Below are 13,437 nucleotides of genomic sequence, written 5' to 3' on the forward strand. Positions count from 1 at the left end.
TTCTGCCAGTGTGGTCCAACATCAATGCCCATTAACGATGGCACAGCCAGAGAATCCTGCCGCTAGCAAACAGCATGCCACCTCCCATCGACGGGAATTACGTGGTTGGGAGGGTCGAGAATCTCATGCAATATTTTAAAATGTTGCGAAGCGGTTGGTAAAATTTCAAATAATGTCCTTCCCTCCATAAAGCCTCTTATTTTCTTACAATGAAATATCTCATTGCTGCTCTACCTCCCACAGTGGATTGATTTAAGATACAACATTTATTTTGTTTTTGGCTGTTCAAGTTCTTTTTTAAGTTGTTCCATTAATTTTAAAGTTTATTTTAGTCACCTTACATCCTAGAGCAGGGGCAGGAATGGTTGCTGCAGGTCCCGGGGTTCAAATGTTTTAGTCGGAGTAGAGAAGGAGGTAGAAGGGGGGGAGGGGTAGCATTATTGGTCAGGGACTGTATCACAGTGTCAGAGAGGAAGTTTGATGAGGACTTGTCTGTTGAGGTAGTATGGGCGGAGATTAGAAATAGGAGTGGAGAGGTCACCCTGTTGGGAGTCTTTTATAGACCTCCTAAAAGTTCTAGAGAGGTTGAGGAAAGGATTGCGGAGACGATCCTGGTTAGGAGTGAAAGTAATAGGGTAATTGTTATGGGGGATTTTAACTTTACTAATATTGATTGGAATTGTTATAGCTCTAGCTCGTTAGAGGGGTCAGTTTTTGTACAAAGCGTGCAGGAAGGTTTTTTGACTCAGTATGTAGATAGGCCAACTAGAGGTGAGGCTATATTGGATTTGGTGCTGGGAAATGAGCCAGACCAGGTGCTAGACTTGGAAGTTGGTGTGCATTTTGGTGATAGTGACCACAATTCGGTTATGTTCACCTTAGTGATGGAAAGGGATAGGCATGAACCTCGGGCCAGTGGTTTTAGCTGGGGGAAGGGTAATTATGAGGCTATTAGGAGAGAATTAGGAAGCATAGGTTGGACTAGGAGATTACAGGGACTGGGAACGTCCGAAATGTGGAGTTTTTTCAAGGAGCAGCTACTGCGAGTCCGTGATAGATATGTCCCTGTCAGGCAAGGAGGAATTGGTAGGGCTAGGGAACCGTGGTGCACCAAAAAAGTTGATTTGTTGGTTAAAAGGAAAAAGGAGGCTTATGTTCGGATGAGACGTGAGGGCTCGGGTAGTGCACTAGAAAACTTTAGATTGGCTAGGAGGGAGTTGGAGTGAGCTAAGAAGGGCTAAAAGAGGACATGAGAAGACTTTGGCTGATAGGGTTAAGGAGAATCCTAAGGCATTCTGTAGGTATGTCAAGAACAGAAGGTTGGTTAGGGCAAGATTAGGGCCAGTTATAGACAGCAGAGGGAAGTTATGTGTGCAACCGGAGGAGATTGGAGAGGCATTGAACCAATATTTCTCTTCGGTGTTCACGCAGGGGGACATGGATATAGCTGAGGAGGACACTGGGTTGCAGAGGAGTAGAATTGACAGTGTTACAGTTGATAAGGAGGATGTGCTGGATATTCTGGAGGGTCTGAAAATAGATAAGTCCCCTGGTCCGGATGGGATTTACCCCAGGATTCTCTGGGAGACAACAGAAGTGATTGCAGAGCCTCTGGCTCTGATCTTCAGGTCGTCGTTGGCCTCTGGTATAGTACCGGAAGATTGGAGGTTAGCGAACGTTGTCCCATTGTTTAAGAAGGGGAACAGAGACTTCCCCGGGAATTATAGACCGGTGAGTCTCACTTCTGTTGTGGGCAAGGTTTTAGAAAAAATTATTAGGGATAGGATTTATAGTTATTTGGAGAGTAATGAATTGATTGGAGATAGTCAGCATGGTTTTGTGGCGGGTAGGTCGTGCCTTACTAACCTTATTGAGTTTTTTGAGAAAGTGACCAAAGAGGTGGATGGGGGTAAGGCAGTGGACGTGGTGTATATGGATTTTACTAAGGCGTTTGATAAGGTTCACCATGGTAGGCTTCTGCAAAAAATGCAGATGTATGGGATTGGGGGAGATCTAGGGAATTGGATCAGGAATTGGCTAGCGGATAGGAGACAGAGGGTGGTGGTTGATGGTAAATATTCATCATGGAGTTTGGTTACGAGTGGTGTGCCTCAGGGATCTGTTTTGGGGCCACTGCTGTTTGTAATTTTTATAAATGATCTGGATGAGGGTATAGTTGGGTGGATTAGTAAATTTGCTGATGATACCAAAGTCGGAGGTGTGGTAGATAGTGAGGAAGGGTGTCATAGTTTGCAGGAAGACTTAGACAGGTTGCAGAGCTGGGCCGAGAGGTGGCGGATGGAGTTTAATGCGGAGAAGTGTGAGGTAATTCACTTTGGTAGGAATAACAGATGTGTCGAGTATAGGGCTAACGGGAGGACTTTGAATAGTGTGGAGGAGCAGAGGGATCTAGGTGTATGTGTACATAGATCCCTGAAAGTTGGGAATCAAGTAGATAAGGTTGTTAAGAAGGCACACGGTGTCTTGGCGTTTATTGGTAGGGGGATTGAATTTAGGAGTCGCAGCGTTATGTTGCAACTGTACACAACTTTGGTGCGGCCGCACTTGGAGTACTGTGTGCAGTTCTGGTCCCCATATTACAGGAAGGATGTGGAGGCTTTGGAGAGGGTGCAGAGGAGGTTTACCAGGATGTTGCCTGGTATGGAGGGGAGGTCCTATGAGGAGAGGCTGAGGGATTTGGGGTTGTTTTCGCTGGAAAGAAGGCGGCTAAGAGGGGATCTTATTGAAACATATAAGATGATTAGAGGTTTAGATAGGGTGGATAGTGATAGCCTTTTTCCTCTGATGGAGAAATCTAGCATGAGGGGGCATGGCTTTAAATTAAGGGGGGGTAGTTATAGGACGGATGTCAGGGGTAGGTTCTTTACCCAGAGGGTGGTGAGGGATTGGAATGCCCTGCCTGCTGCAGCTGTAAATGCGCCTAGTTTGGGTGCGTTTAAGAGATCCGTGGATAGGTTTATGGACGAAAAGGGATTGGTTTAGGTTAGTGGGTCATTGTTTTGTAACTGGTCGGCGCAACATCGTGGGCCGAAGGGCCTGTTCTGCGCTGTAATGTGCTATGTTCTATGTTCTATAGTGGATTTGATGTTCCTAGTGTTAGAAATTAGCCAAGTGCCTGGTATATGTATATAATCAGTTTGAAATACATTATTACTGCAGGTTTTGTTTCATTGGAAACTGCTAATCATTTCATTTCCATAGAAACAAGTCTATGGGTAATTATTCTCAGCTAATGTCAGTTCAAACAAGGGATCATAGTTAACTATATTCCTCTAATTCTGGCCTCTTATGTATTCCCATTTGTAACTGCTCCACCATTGGTGATTGTATCTTGAATTGAGTTATCTAGGTCCCAGGTTCTGGAATGCCCATCCTACACCTCTCCGCTTCCCTACCTTACTCTCCTCCTTTAATACAGTCCTTAAAACATACTTCTTTAACAAGCTTTTGGTCATCTCACTGAATGTCTCAAAGAACAAAGAAAAATACAGCACAGGAATTGTCCTTTCAGCCCTCCAAGCCTATGCCAATCATGAAGCCCCAACAAAACTCAAAAAACCTTCTGCCCTTGCTCAGTCCAAGTCAGGTCTCCTATGTCATTCAGGATTGTAATTTGTTTACAAAATACTCCTGTAAAGCGCCTTGGGATTTTTCATTATGTTAAAATTGCTATACAAGTCTCACTGTTCTTGTTGCAGTTGGTAAACACATGAATTAGATAATCATAGACAAAGCTGTGCAAAACCTTTCACTTAACCTTCCAAGTACATAAGTTTTAGTGCACAGACGTAGAAGTTAATTTAGTGAACACCACCATGATTCAGCAACTTGTTAACAGATCATATAAACAGCCTTAAACATAAATAAACAATAGTGGAATAGATACAAATAACAAAACTTTCAGGGAGTTAGTCTGATGCTGGAGTTGGGAAAGGAAGCAGGGAAGAGAAGGGAGAGTTGTTTGTGTATGCAAGCGGTACTGCCCAATTCGGACTGGTACTTGCTACTCACCCAGAATATTAAAGTAAGTAGTTACAGAACTAGTGGAAGCACCGGTAATCTTCCAAAAATCCTTAAATTCAGGAAAAATCACAGAGGATTACAAAACTGCCATGTAACTCCCTTATTCAAAAAGAATCAGGGGAAGGTAAAGAAAGGTAACTACAGGCCACTTAGCTTAACTTCTTTCATTGGAAAAATGTTATCAAGTCCATTATAAGGGACATAATAGCAAAGCATTTAGAAATGCATAATATATTTAAGCAGAATAGCATGGCTTTCTGAAGAGGAAATCATGCCTGACAAATTTATTTGAATTCTTTGAAGTGGTGAGGTGGTAAGGGGCAGGAATGATAAAGGAGAACCAATAGATGCAATATACTTGGATTTCCAAAAGGCTTTTGATAACATACTGCACAAAAGACTAGTTAATAAGAAAAGAGCTCATGATGTTAGGGGTAGTATATTAGCATGGATAGAGGATTGGCTAACTGAAGGCAGTTGCAATCAAAGGGGTATTTTCAAGATGGTAACCTGTAACTAGTGGAGTGCCAGGGCAATCAGTGCTGGAGCCACAATAATGACTTGGACAAGGGAAGTAAATGTAACATTCAACCAAATTTGCAGATGACACTAGGTGGGAAGGCAACTAGTGAGGATGACAAACAGTACAGAGAGGGAAATAGATAGGTCAGGTGAGTGGACAAAAACTTGGCAGATGTAATAAAGTGCAGCAAAATGTGCACTTCGGTGGAAAGGATAAAGCTAAATATTAATATGGGGTCCTTATGCATGCTAGGAGGGTCTGGCACATGCAGAGTTAACGTGGGACTGAGCGCAGTACTGCCCACAGTGTGTTATTAGAAGGCACATGTCCCAGATGGAGTCAGTATGGTATTGAACAGAGACAGGTTAACACAGACATGGAGATCGTGCCTTCCCTGTACCCATTACTGTATATTTGCATATAGTTACAAGCAGGTAATAAAGACTTGCTGTTAACATACAGAAGACTACAAAGACGTATTTAACTAACACATTCTGTAAGCAACATCATCAATCAAACTTAACATCCTGCAATGGGATTGATTTAAGTCGAGTTGAAAACAAACAGGTCCCACCACATCCACTGTGGTCTCACAACTTAATGAGGTTGTAAGCCAGGGGGGTCCAGCCCATGTCCTTAGTGGATAAGAGCCTGACTAAGTTCTCCATAAGCACAATATTTTCCAATCTAGCCACTGAGAAGCTTCCCCTCAATGAGGGTGTACAGTTCCTGACCATATTTATGAAGTACTTTGGCAGGTTTTGCTTCAACCATCTGCCCTTTAGGATCACATCAGCCCCAGAGATATTACAATACATCATGTCTGACATCTTGCAGGATCTTCAGGGGGTCATTTGTCACAAGAACACTGTCTTGGTTCACACTGGAAGAACGTAACAAAAGGCCCGTGGCAGTCTTGAAGCAACTGCAGAGGAAAGGACTGACAATGAACGACAAATATGACTTAACCAAGACCTCTATTCAGTTCCTGAGCCAAATCATTAGCGATGTTATCACAATAGCCTGACAAAAAAAAGGCAAAGGCAATCATTGACTTCCAAAGAACAAAGAACAAAAAACAGCCTGGGAAACAGGCCCTTTGGCCCAACGAGCCCGCGCCGCCATCTCAACACCACCAGTCCCCCTCTCCACCCACGACCCTTGTCTAATGTTTTATGGCCATCCAGATTGAGGGAAACTGATTTAGGGACAATTTATTACTGCCAATCAGCCTAACAGCACATCTTTGGGGTGTGGGAGGAAACCGGAGCACCTGGAGAAAACCCACGCAAGCACGGGGAGAATGCGCAAACTCCCACAGACACCAGCCCAAATCCATGTGTCTACACAGCAATCAGTGATAATCACTGAGCTGTTGACTTGCCCTTTCTGTCCTCAACCTCCAGTGTCTCCTGGGAATGGTGAACCAGTTGGCAAGAGACAGTCAGTCCTCTGATGGAATAAGGATAAACTTGGTCCTACAAGCTTGACATGGCAGTTTGATGGAACAGAAGTTCTCTCTGGCCTTTCCCTAGATCAGCCCCACCCTCACACAGTGGAGGACCAAAGATGTGCAGGTGAGCTGGATTGGCCATGCTAAAATTGCCTCAGTGTCCAAATGTGTGGGTTAGAAAGATTAGCCATGATAAGCATATAGGGTTACAGGGATAGGAAAAGGGAGAAGGCCTGGGTGGGATACTCTGACAAGAGTTGGTGAAGAGTGGATGGACTGAATGGCCACCTTTTGCACTGGAGGGATTCTATGATTCTATAGCCTCCAAGCCAGGCAAGAACCAGAATGAACAGAGCCTATCACTTCTCCGACAGAATAGAAAATGAAATGTGAAAGAGCTGGAAGGCCTCAAAACCTCCTGAATCTCTAAATTTAAGGACATTTGGGGAGGACGCTATAAAGTAGTGAGAACGTTGCAATAATACAAATACAGTAATAGCAATAACGTTGGAATATCATTAAGGCAGAAGCAAGGAAGAAAAAGTTCAGCTTTGGTTTATCCTTAACGCTTGCAAACTCCGGCATGAGTCTCTCAAATCTATTCCATTAACCGGAAAGATAGGGAGGGGATAGTCTTGATCTTGGGTTTGGGCATAGCTTGGCACAATACTGAGGGCCGAAGGGCCTACACTGTGCTGTACTGCTCTATGTTTTTATGTTTCTATAAGGAAAATGCACAAGGTTAAAACTCAATATCCATGGGATAAAGGCTTTGGAGGTGGTGTTATATAAAGGGTAGGCAGATACTGGGTTAATGCAGGACTCAGTATAGTACAGCTAACACCATGATGTAAGAAGGCATGTGACCCAGACTGGAGTCAGTGTGGTATTGAGCAGAGACATGTTGACATCTAGACATGGGGATAGTTCTTTGCCTGTACCATTGATTGTAGACCGGTATTTAGTTATTAGTTACATAGAAACTAGAAGCAGGAGTAGGCATTCAGCCCTTCAAGCATGCTTCGCCATTCATTTGGAGCATGGCTGATCGAATTCAATATCCTGATCTCCACTTCCCCCCTAGAGCTATATCTAATATGTCTTGAAATTAGACAATGCTTTAGCCTCAACTACATTCTGTGGTGGTGAATTCCACATATTGACCACCCTCTGGGTGAAGAAATTTCTCCTCAACTAAGTTCTAAAAGGTTTGTCCCTTATCGTCAAACAATGACCCCTAGTTCTGGTCTCCCCTATCATTGGGAACATTCTTTCTGAATCTAACCATGTTAGAATTTTTCTTAGAGATCCCCTTTCTCTCTTTTAAACTCCAGTGAATATAATCCTAACCGACTTAGTCTCTCCTCACATGACAGACCTGCCATCCCAGAAATCAGCCTGGTAAAACTTTGTTGTAATCCTTCTATAGCAAAGGCATTCTTCCTCAGATAAGGATACCAAAACTGCATATAATACTCCAGGTGTGGCCTCACCAACCCCCTATACAATTGCAGCAAAGGATACGCAAGGATATTTTGGCCTTGGAGGGAGTGCAGAGGAGGTTTACTAGGCTGATGCCAGAGTTGAGGGGGTTGAGCTATGAGGCGAGGCTGAATAAACTAGGCTTGTACTCGTTAGAGTTTAGAAGAATGAGGGGAGATCTCATTGAGACGTATAAGATGATGAATGGGATGGATAGGATAGAGGTGGAGAGACTCTTCCCGCTCAGAAAGGATAATAGGACTAGGGGGCACAGCCTCAAGATAAGTGGGGGGGGGGTTAGAACGGAGTTGAGGAGGAACTTCTTCACTCAAAGGGTGGTGAATCTCTGGAATTCTCTGCCCGTTGAAGTGGTGGAGGCTACCTCGCTAAATATTTTTAAGACACGGGTTGATGGGTTTTTGATAAGAGAGGGGATTAAGGGTTATGGGGAGAGGGCGGGAATGTGGAACTGAGCCACGACAGATCAGCCATGATCTTATTGAATGGCGGGGCAGGCTCGAAGGGCTGGATGGCCTACTCCTGCTCCTATTTCTTATGTTCTTATGTTCAAACATCCCTGTATTCAAATCCTCTCGCTATGATGGCCAACCACACCAATTGCCTTCTTTCCTATTCTTTACCTTCAGTGACTGACGCATGAGGCCTCCAAGGTCTCACTGAGTATCCACCTCTCTCAATTTACACCCATTCAAGTAATAATCTGTCCTCCTTTTATTGCTACCAAAGTGGATGACCTCACAGTTATACACATTATATTGCATCTGCCACACACACGCCAATACATTCAGCCTGTCCAAATCACACTGAACCATCTGCATCCTCCTTGCAACTCACCCAACTTTGTATCACCTGCAAATTTGGAGATAATACACTCATACACTGTTCCAAATCATCAATATATAATGTGAACAGTTGGGGTCCTAGCGCAGACCCCTGCAGAACTCCACTAGTCACCGATTCCCATTGAGAAAAAGACCTATTATGCCAATTCTTTGCTTCCTATCTAGGAAACCAGCTTTCCATCCACCTTAAGACGTTATAATCCCACATGTTTTAACTTTACATCACAGTCTATTCTGTGAGACCAAGTCAAAAGCCTTCTGAAAATCCAAGTAAACCACATCCACTGATTCTTCTCGGTCAACTTTACTAAATACATCTTCAAAGAATTCCAACAGATTCATCAAGCTGGATTTCCCTTTTGTAAATCACTGTGGCACAGTGGTCAGCACTGCTGCCTCACAGCCCGAGACCCAGATTCGATTCCTGGCCTGGGTCACTGTGGAATTTGCATGCTCTCCGTGTGTTCATGGGTTTCCTCCGGGTGTTCCAGTTTTCTCCCACAGTCCGAAAGATGTGCTGGTTAGGTGCATTGGCCATGCTATATTCTCCCTCAGCGTACCTGAACGGGTGCCAGAGAGTGGCGACTAGGGGATTTTCACAGTAACTTCATTGCAATGCTAATCTAAACCTACTTGTGACATTAATAAACAAACTTCAAATCCATGCAGATTTTTGTCTGATCATACTACTGCCTTCCGAATGCCAAGTTATGAAACCCTTGATGAAGTCTAGCAACTTCCTCAGTACCGAAGTTAAGCTCATTATAGTTCCCTGTTTTCTCTCTCTCTTTTGGAATAGTTAAGGGAGACTTGCAATTAACAGATAGAAGACTATGAATACTTCTAACAGACACATTCTATAACCAACATAATCACAACAGGGTCCATTGTTATTTTCATCACCTTTTTCAGAATTAGTTTTGTCCCATGTTATTTCAAGGATCCTGTCTGTTCCCTTTGGGCAGTTCACTGTGTAATAATAGTTTAAATCAAACCTGAAGCACCTATTAATTGCTCCTGGGATTTACACACTTAATGTTCAATTTCTGACTTCTGTAACAACCAGAACTGTCGTCATTATATCTGTTTTAATCATTCCTATGTATTAAAACCTGGGTCCAGTATCTGGACCATTTAGAAATCGGTTAATCATTGAGCCCTCGTATCACTGTGAAATTATTCCACAAAGGAAATGATGGTTTCACTGGAAGCTTTTTCAGATTAGCAGACATCTGATCCAACAGGATATCCCTATCTGAAACTCAGGTTAGAACCATAATATAAAAGTAGATGTTGTAATCTGAAACAAAAACGAAAAATGTTGGAAAATCTCAGCAGGTCTGGCAGCATCCGAGGGGAGAGGACAGAGCCAAAGTTTTGAGTCTAAATGACCCTTTGTCAATGTTACGAGCAAAGAGAATCAGCAGAGATTTAGAACCAGTAGCTTGCCCAAATCAGACAATCCAGCATTGTGGAAGCCTGTACTGATACAAGGATTTGTGAACTAAATATAGTCAGTCTTTTATACAATCTGCTAAGTCCATGATGGCTCCAGGAAGGAATCTATCATCTATCCTATAAAATCTGTCAAAGTCTGACCATGCCTCATTGGCATTTAAAATTTCATCTAAATACTCTAACAATAAGTCTAAACTTTCATCAATATCAAACTAACAGACATTCAGCTCAAAAGATACTTTACTCCTGCTTTTACTTTTTATAGGAAGGGACAAAACCCAAGGCCAGGCTTCTCAGTTCCTCTCTAGTATGGGCCTAACTTGTGCCCACATATCCACTTCATCCTTCCAATGGTCATATAGTTCACTGCGAAAATAATTAGAGGGTAATCATATCTCAACTACTTAACCTAACATTTTCCACACGGGCAATTAGAATCGTGGTTCTGTCTGAAACATTTTGCTTCCTACATTTACCTTCCCTTCCACCGTGCTCTATTCCAGAAAGCCTATTGGTAAAGGACAGAACTGGAGCCAATCTTTACACATGTTCATAAGCATTTCACAGTTATTTGTTAAAAACATGCACCTTATAACACCAATGACTACCGCAAAAGTGCCAGGCAATTACCACGCCAATCAATTACTACCCCCAACAACAGTACAAAAAGGAAGGCACTCACAGGTCATTGAGTCTGCACCTACTCTCTGAAAGGGCATCTCGCCTAACTCCCCAGCATCCCCCACGCACATTCGATTCTGGCCTTGAGCGAATGCGTGAAGTTTGCACTTTCTCTCCCTGTGTGCATGGGTTTCCTCCAGGTGCTCCAGTCTCCTCCCACAGTCCAAAGATGCATAGATTAAGTGGATTAGCCACAGTAGATACATGGGGTCACAGGAATGGGACAGGCCTTGATAAGATGCTCTTTCAGAGAACCTCCTCCTGCAACGTACAGATTCCATGTTTCTATGATTTATGTTCTTCTTACTCCAGTTTGTTACCCATGCTCTCCTCCATTAGCCAACAACTATCAGCAGCAACTTCAACAACGAGTACAGCTCTATGAAACCTTCTCCTCAAAGCTCTCCATTTTTCCATCCCTTTCTCTTGTAAAACTATGTTCAGAACAGACTATACCAGGTAAGCTTTTGGCCACCTGCCTCAACAACTTAATTCCTAATTCAGTAGTTGTATCCATTATGCCTTTTCTGAAGCACTTTGGGACACTTCTGAAATGCTAAAAGCACTGTTAATAATGTTTATGGCTGCCTACAAATATAAGTTCAATTTCGGATAGCGATGAGGTCAAAGTCAATGTTGACTGCGAAGTACCAGTGGATGTGGTTTATTTGGACTTTCAGAAGGCTTTTGATAAGGTCTCACAGAACAGAATACAATGTAAAGTTAAAACACATGGGATTGTAGGTACTGTCTTGAGATGGATGGAAAGCTGGTTAGCAGATAGGAAGCAAAGAGTTAACATAAATGGGTCTTCTTCTGAATGGCAATGTGACTAGCGGGGTTCTGCAGGGGTCTGTGCTAGGGCCCCAACTGTTCACATTACATATTGATGACTTGGAACAGAGTGTTGAGTGTACTATCTCCAGATTTGCAAATGGTACAAAGTTGGGTGGGAGGGATTTGCAGGTAGCGATGAAGACCAGAGGATACAGCAGGATACAGATCAGTTGGAGACTTGGGCGGAGAGATGGCAGTTGGAGTTTAATCCCTACAAATGTGAGATAATGCATTTTTGAAGGTCTAATACAGATAGGAAATATACAGTAAATGGCAGAACCCTTAGGAGTATTGATAGACAAAGTGATCAAGGTATATAGGTACACAGGTCACTGAAATGACCACTGGCAACGCAGGTGGAGAAGGTAGTCAAGAAGGCATACAGCATGCTTGCCTTCATCAGCCAGGGTATTGAGTTTAAGAATTAGCAAGTCATGTTGATGCTTTATAGAACCTTAGTGTGGCCGCACTTGGAATATAGTGTTCAATTCTGGTCGCCACAGTACCAGAAGGATGTGGAGGCTTTGGAGAGAGAGTACAGAAAAGAATTACAAGGATGTTGCCTGGTATAGAGGGCATGAGTTTGAGGAGAGGTTGGAGAAACTTGGTTTGTTCTCATTGGAGCAACGGAGGTTGAGGGGAGACCTGACAGAAGTCTAAGATTATGAGGGGCATGGACAGAGTGAATAGTCAGAAGCTTTTTCCCCCCCAGAGTGGAAGAGAATTACTGGGGGCATTGGTTTAAGGTGCAAGGGGCAAGTTTTAAAAGACATGTTCAAGGCTGATTTTTTTCATATATACAGAGAGAGGTGGGTGCTTGGAACTTGTTTCCGGGGGAGGTAGTGGAAGCGGATATGGTAGTGACTTTTAAGGGGCATCTTAACAAGTACATCAATGAGATGGCAATAGAGGTATTTGATCCCCAGAAGCATAGGGGGCTTTAGTTAAGTCAGGCAGCATGGTCAGTGTAGGCTTGGAGAGCCAAAGGGCCTGTTCCTGAGCTGTAATTTTGTTCTTTGTTCAAATGTTGATGGGATCATAATTTAAAAATCACAACAGCGATGAACATTTGTGGACAGCATGAAATATGCAGCATATATAGGATGCTTTCTTCTGTCAGGAAATACCTTAAGTAAATAGAATTTGTAGAAGTCTTTATGATCTTGCTAAATATGGGATTATCCTAAATTCTTACCATTTACATTGATCTGTCCTGATGTACGTGGAACACCAACAAGCGTGACTGGGTATAACCCCGATTCAGCAGGGAGAGAGAGTGCAGCTGGGAGAGATTCAAATTCGACACCAGTTACCAACAGCCCCTGTAAAATTAATCAGAGAAAAAGGAAAAAAAACACAATTAGATTAGAAAATGTGTTATAGTTATACAAAAAAAAACTATTACTGGAATTATACAGAATTTGCAGCATATGAATCCAACACATTATACAAGTCTGTATAGTTAAGATTCTAAACAAGTCTGTCAACTGAGCTTTATCAGTGAAGTATTCTGAAGAGCACTACACTGACGAAGCAACAAAAGTGGCCCCAACTTGCATGACAAGAATTTTTCCCCCTCCAACCAATAACAGTTATATTCAAGTATCTCCTTTCACTATTACTACAATTCCAAAATCATAACGCCAAAGAGAAGTAGCTCTAAATGACTTTCTTAAGACTAAATGTACATAAGCAGGCAGTTAAGAACACACTTTGATCTGTCACAATGTCGTACTGTGCACTGAACCTGTAGAGCCAGTATCATTCCAAACACATTGTGACATAATCAAAGTTTCCTTCACTACCCTAGCATCTGACTCCTCATATTTTATGAGCTTCTATTAACATGTAAGATTTTGCCAAATTACAACATGTCAAATGGATTTCAATGCAATTAACTGAGATATGATGCACTTTTGTTTAAAAAAGACGTGGATAAAAAAAAAAGAGGTTGAAGGATAATGGGAATAGGGTGGGAAAATGTGATTAGAACTATTTGCCCCTGTGGATTATAAACAATGACATGGAGTAGCCTGCTTACATGTTGGAATTTTCATGCAGACATTTGTAATTCTGATGATTTAGCAATGACCCAA

General features: G+C 42.6%; 1 protein-coding gene across 3 annotated transcripts in view; it reads right to left on the reverse strand.

The window, feature by feature from the left end:
- trappc9 (trafficking protein particle complex subunit 9) overlaps window positions 1-13,437 on the reverse strand; it is a 719,084-nt gene that overhangs the window by 578,588 nt on the left and 127,059 nt on the right. For all 3 annotated transcript variants that reach the window (XM_080194286.1, XM_080194288.1, XM_080194285.1), the window contains one exon: window positions 12,537-12,663. In XM_080194286.1, the coding sequence (XP_080050412.1) occupies window positions 12,537-12,663 (127 nt within the window). The remainder of the gene's footprint in view (window positions 1-12,536; window positions 12,664-13,437) is intronic.

Source organism: Carcharhinus amblyrhynchos, chromosome 8 (assembly GCF_965287045.1).
Source record: "Carcharhinus amblyrhynchos chromosome 8, sCarAmb.v2.hapA, whole genome shotgun sequence".
Classification (NCBI taxonomy): domain Eukaryota; kingdom Metazoa; phylum Chordata; class Chondrichthyes; order Carcharhiniformes; family Carcharhinidae; genus Carcharhinus; species Carcharhinus amblyrhynchos.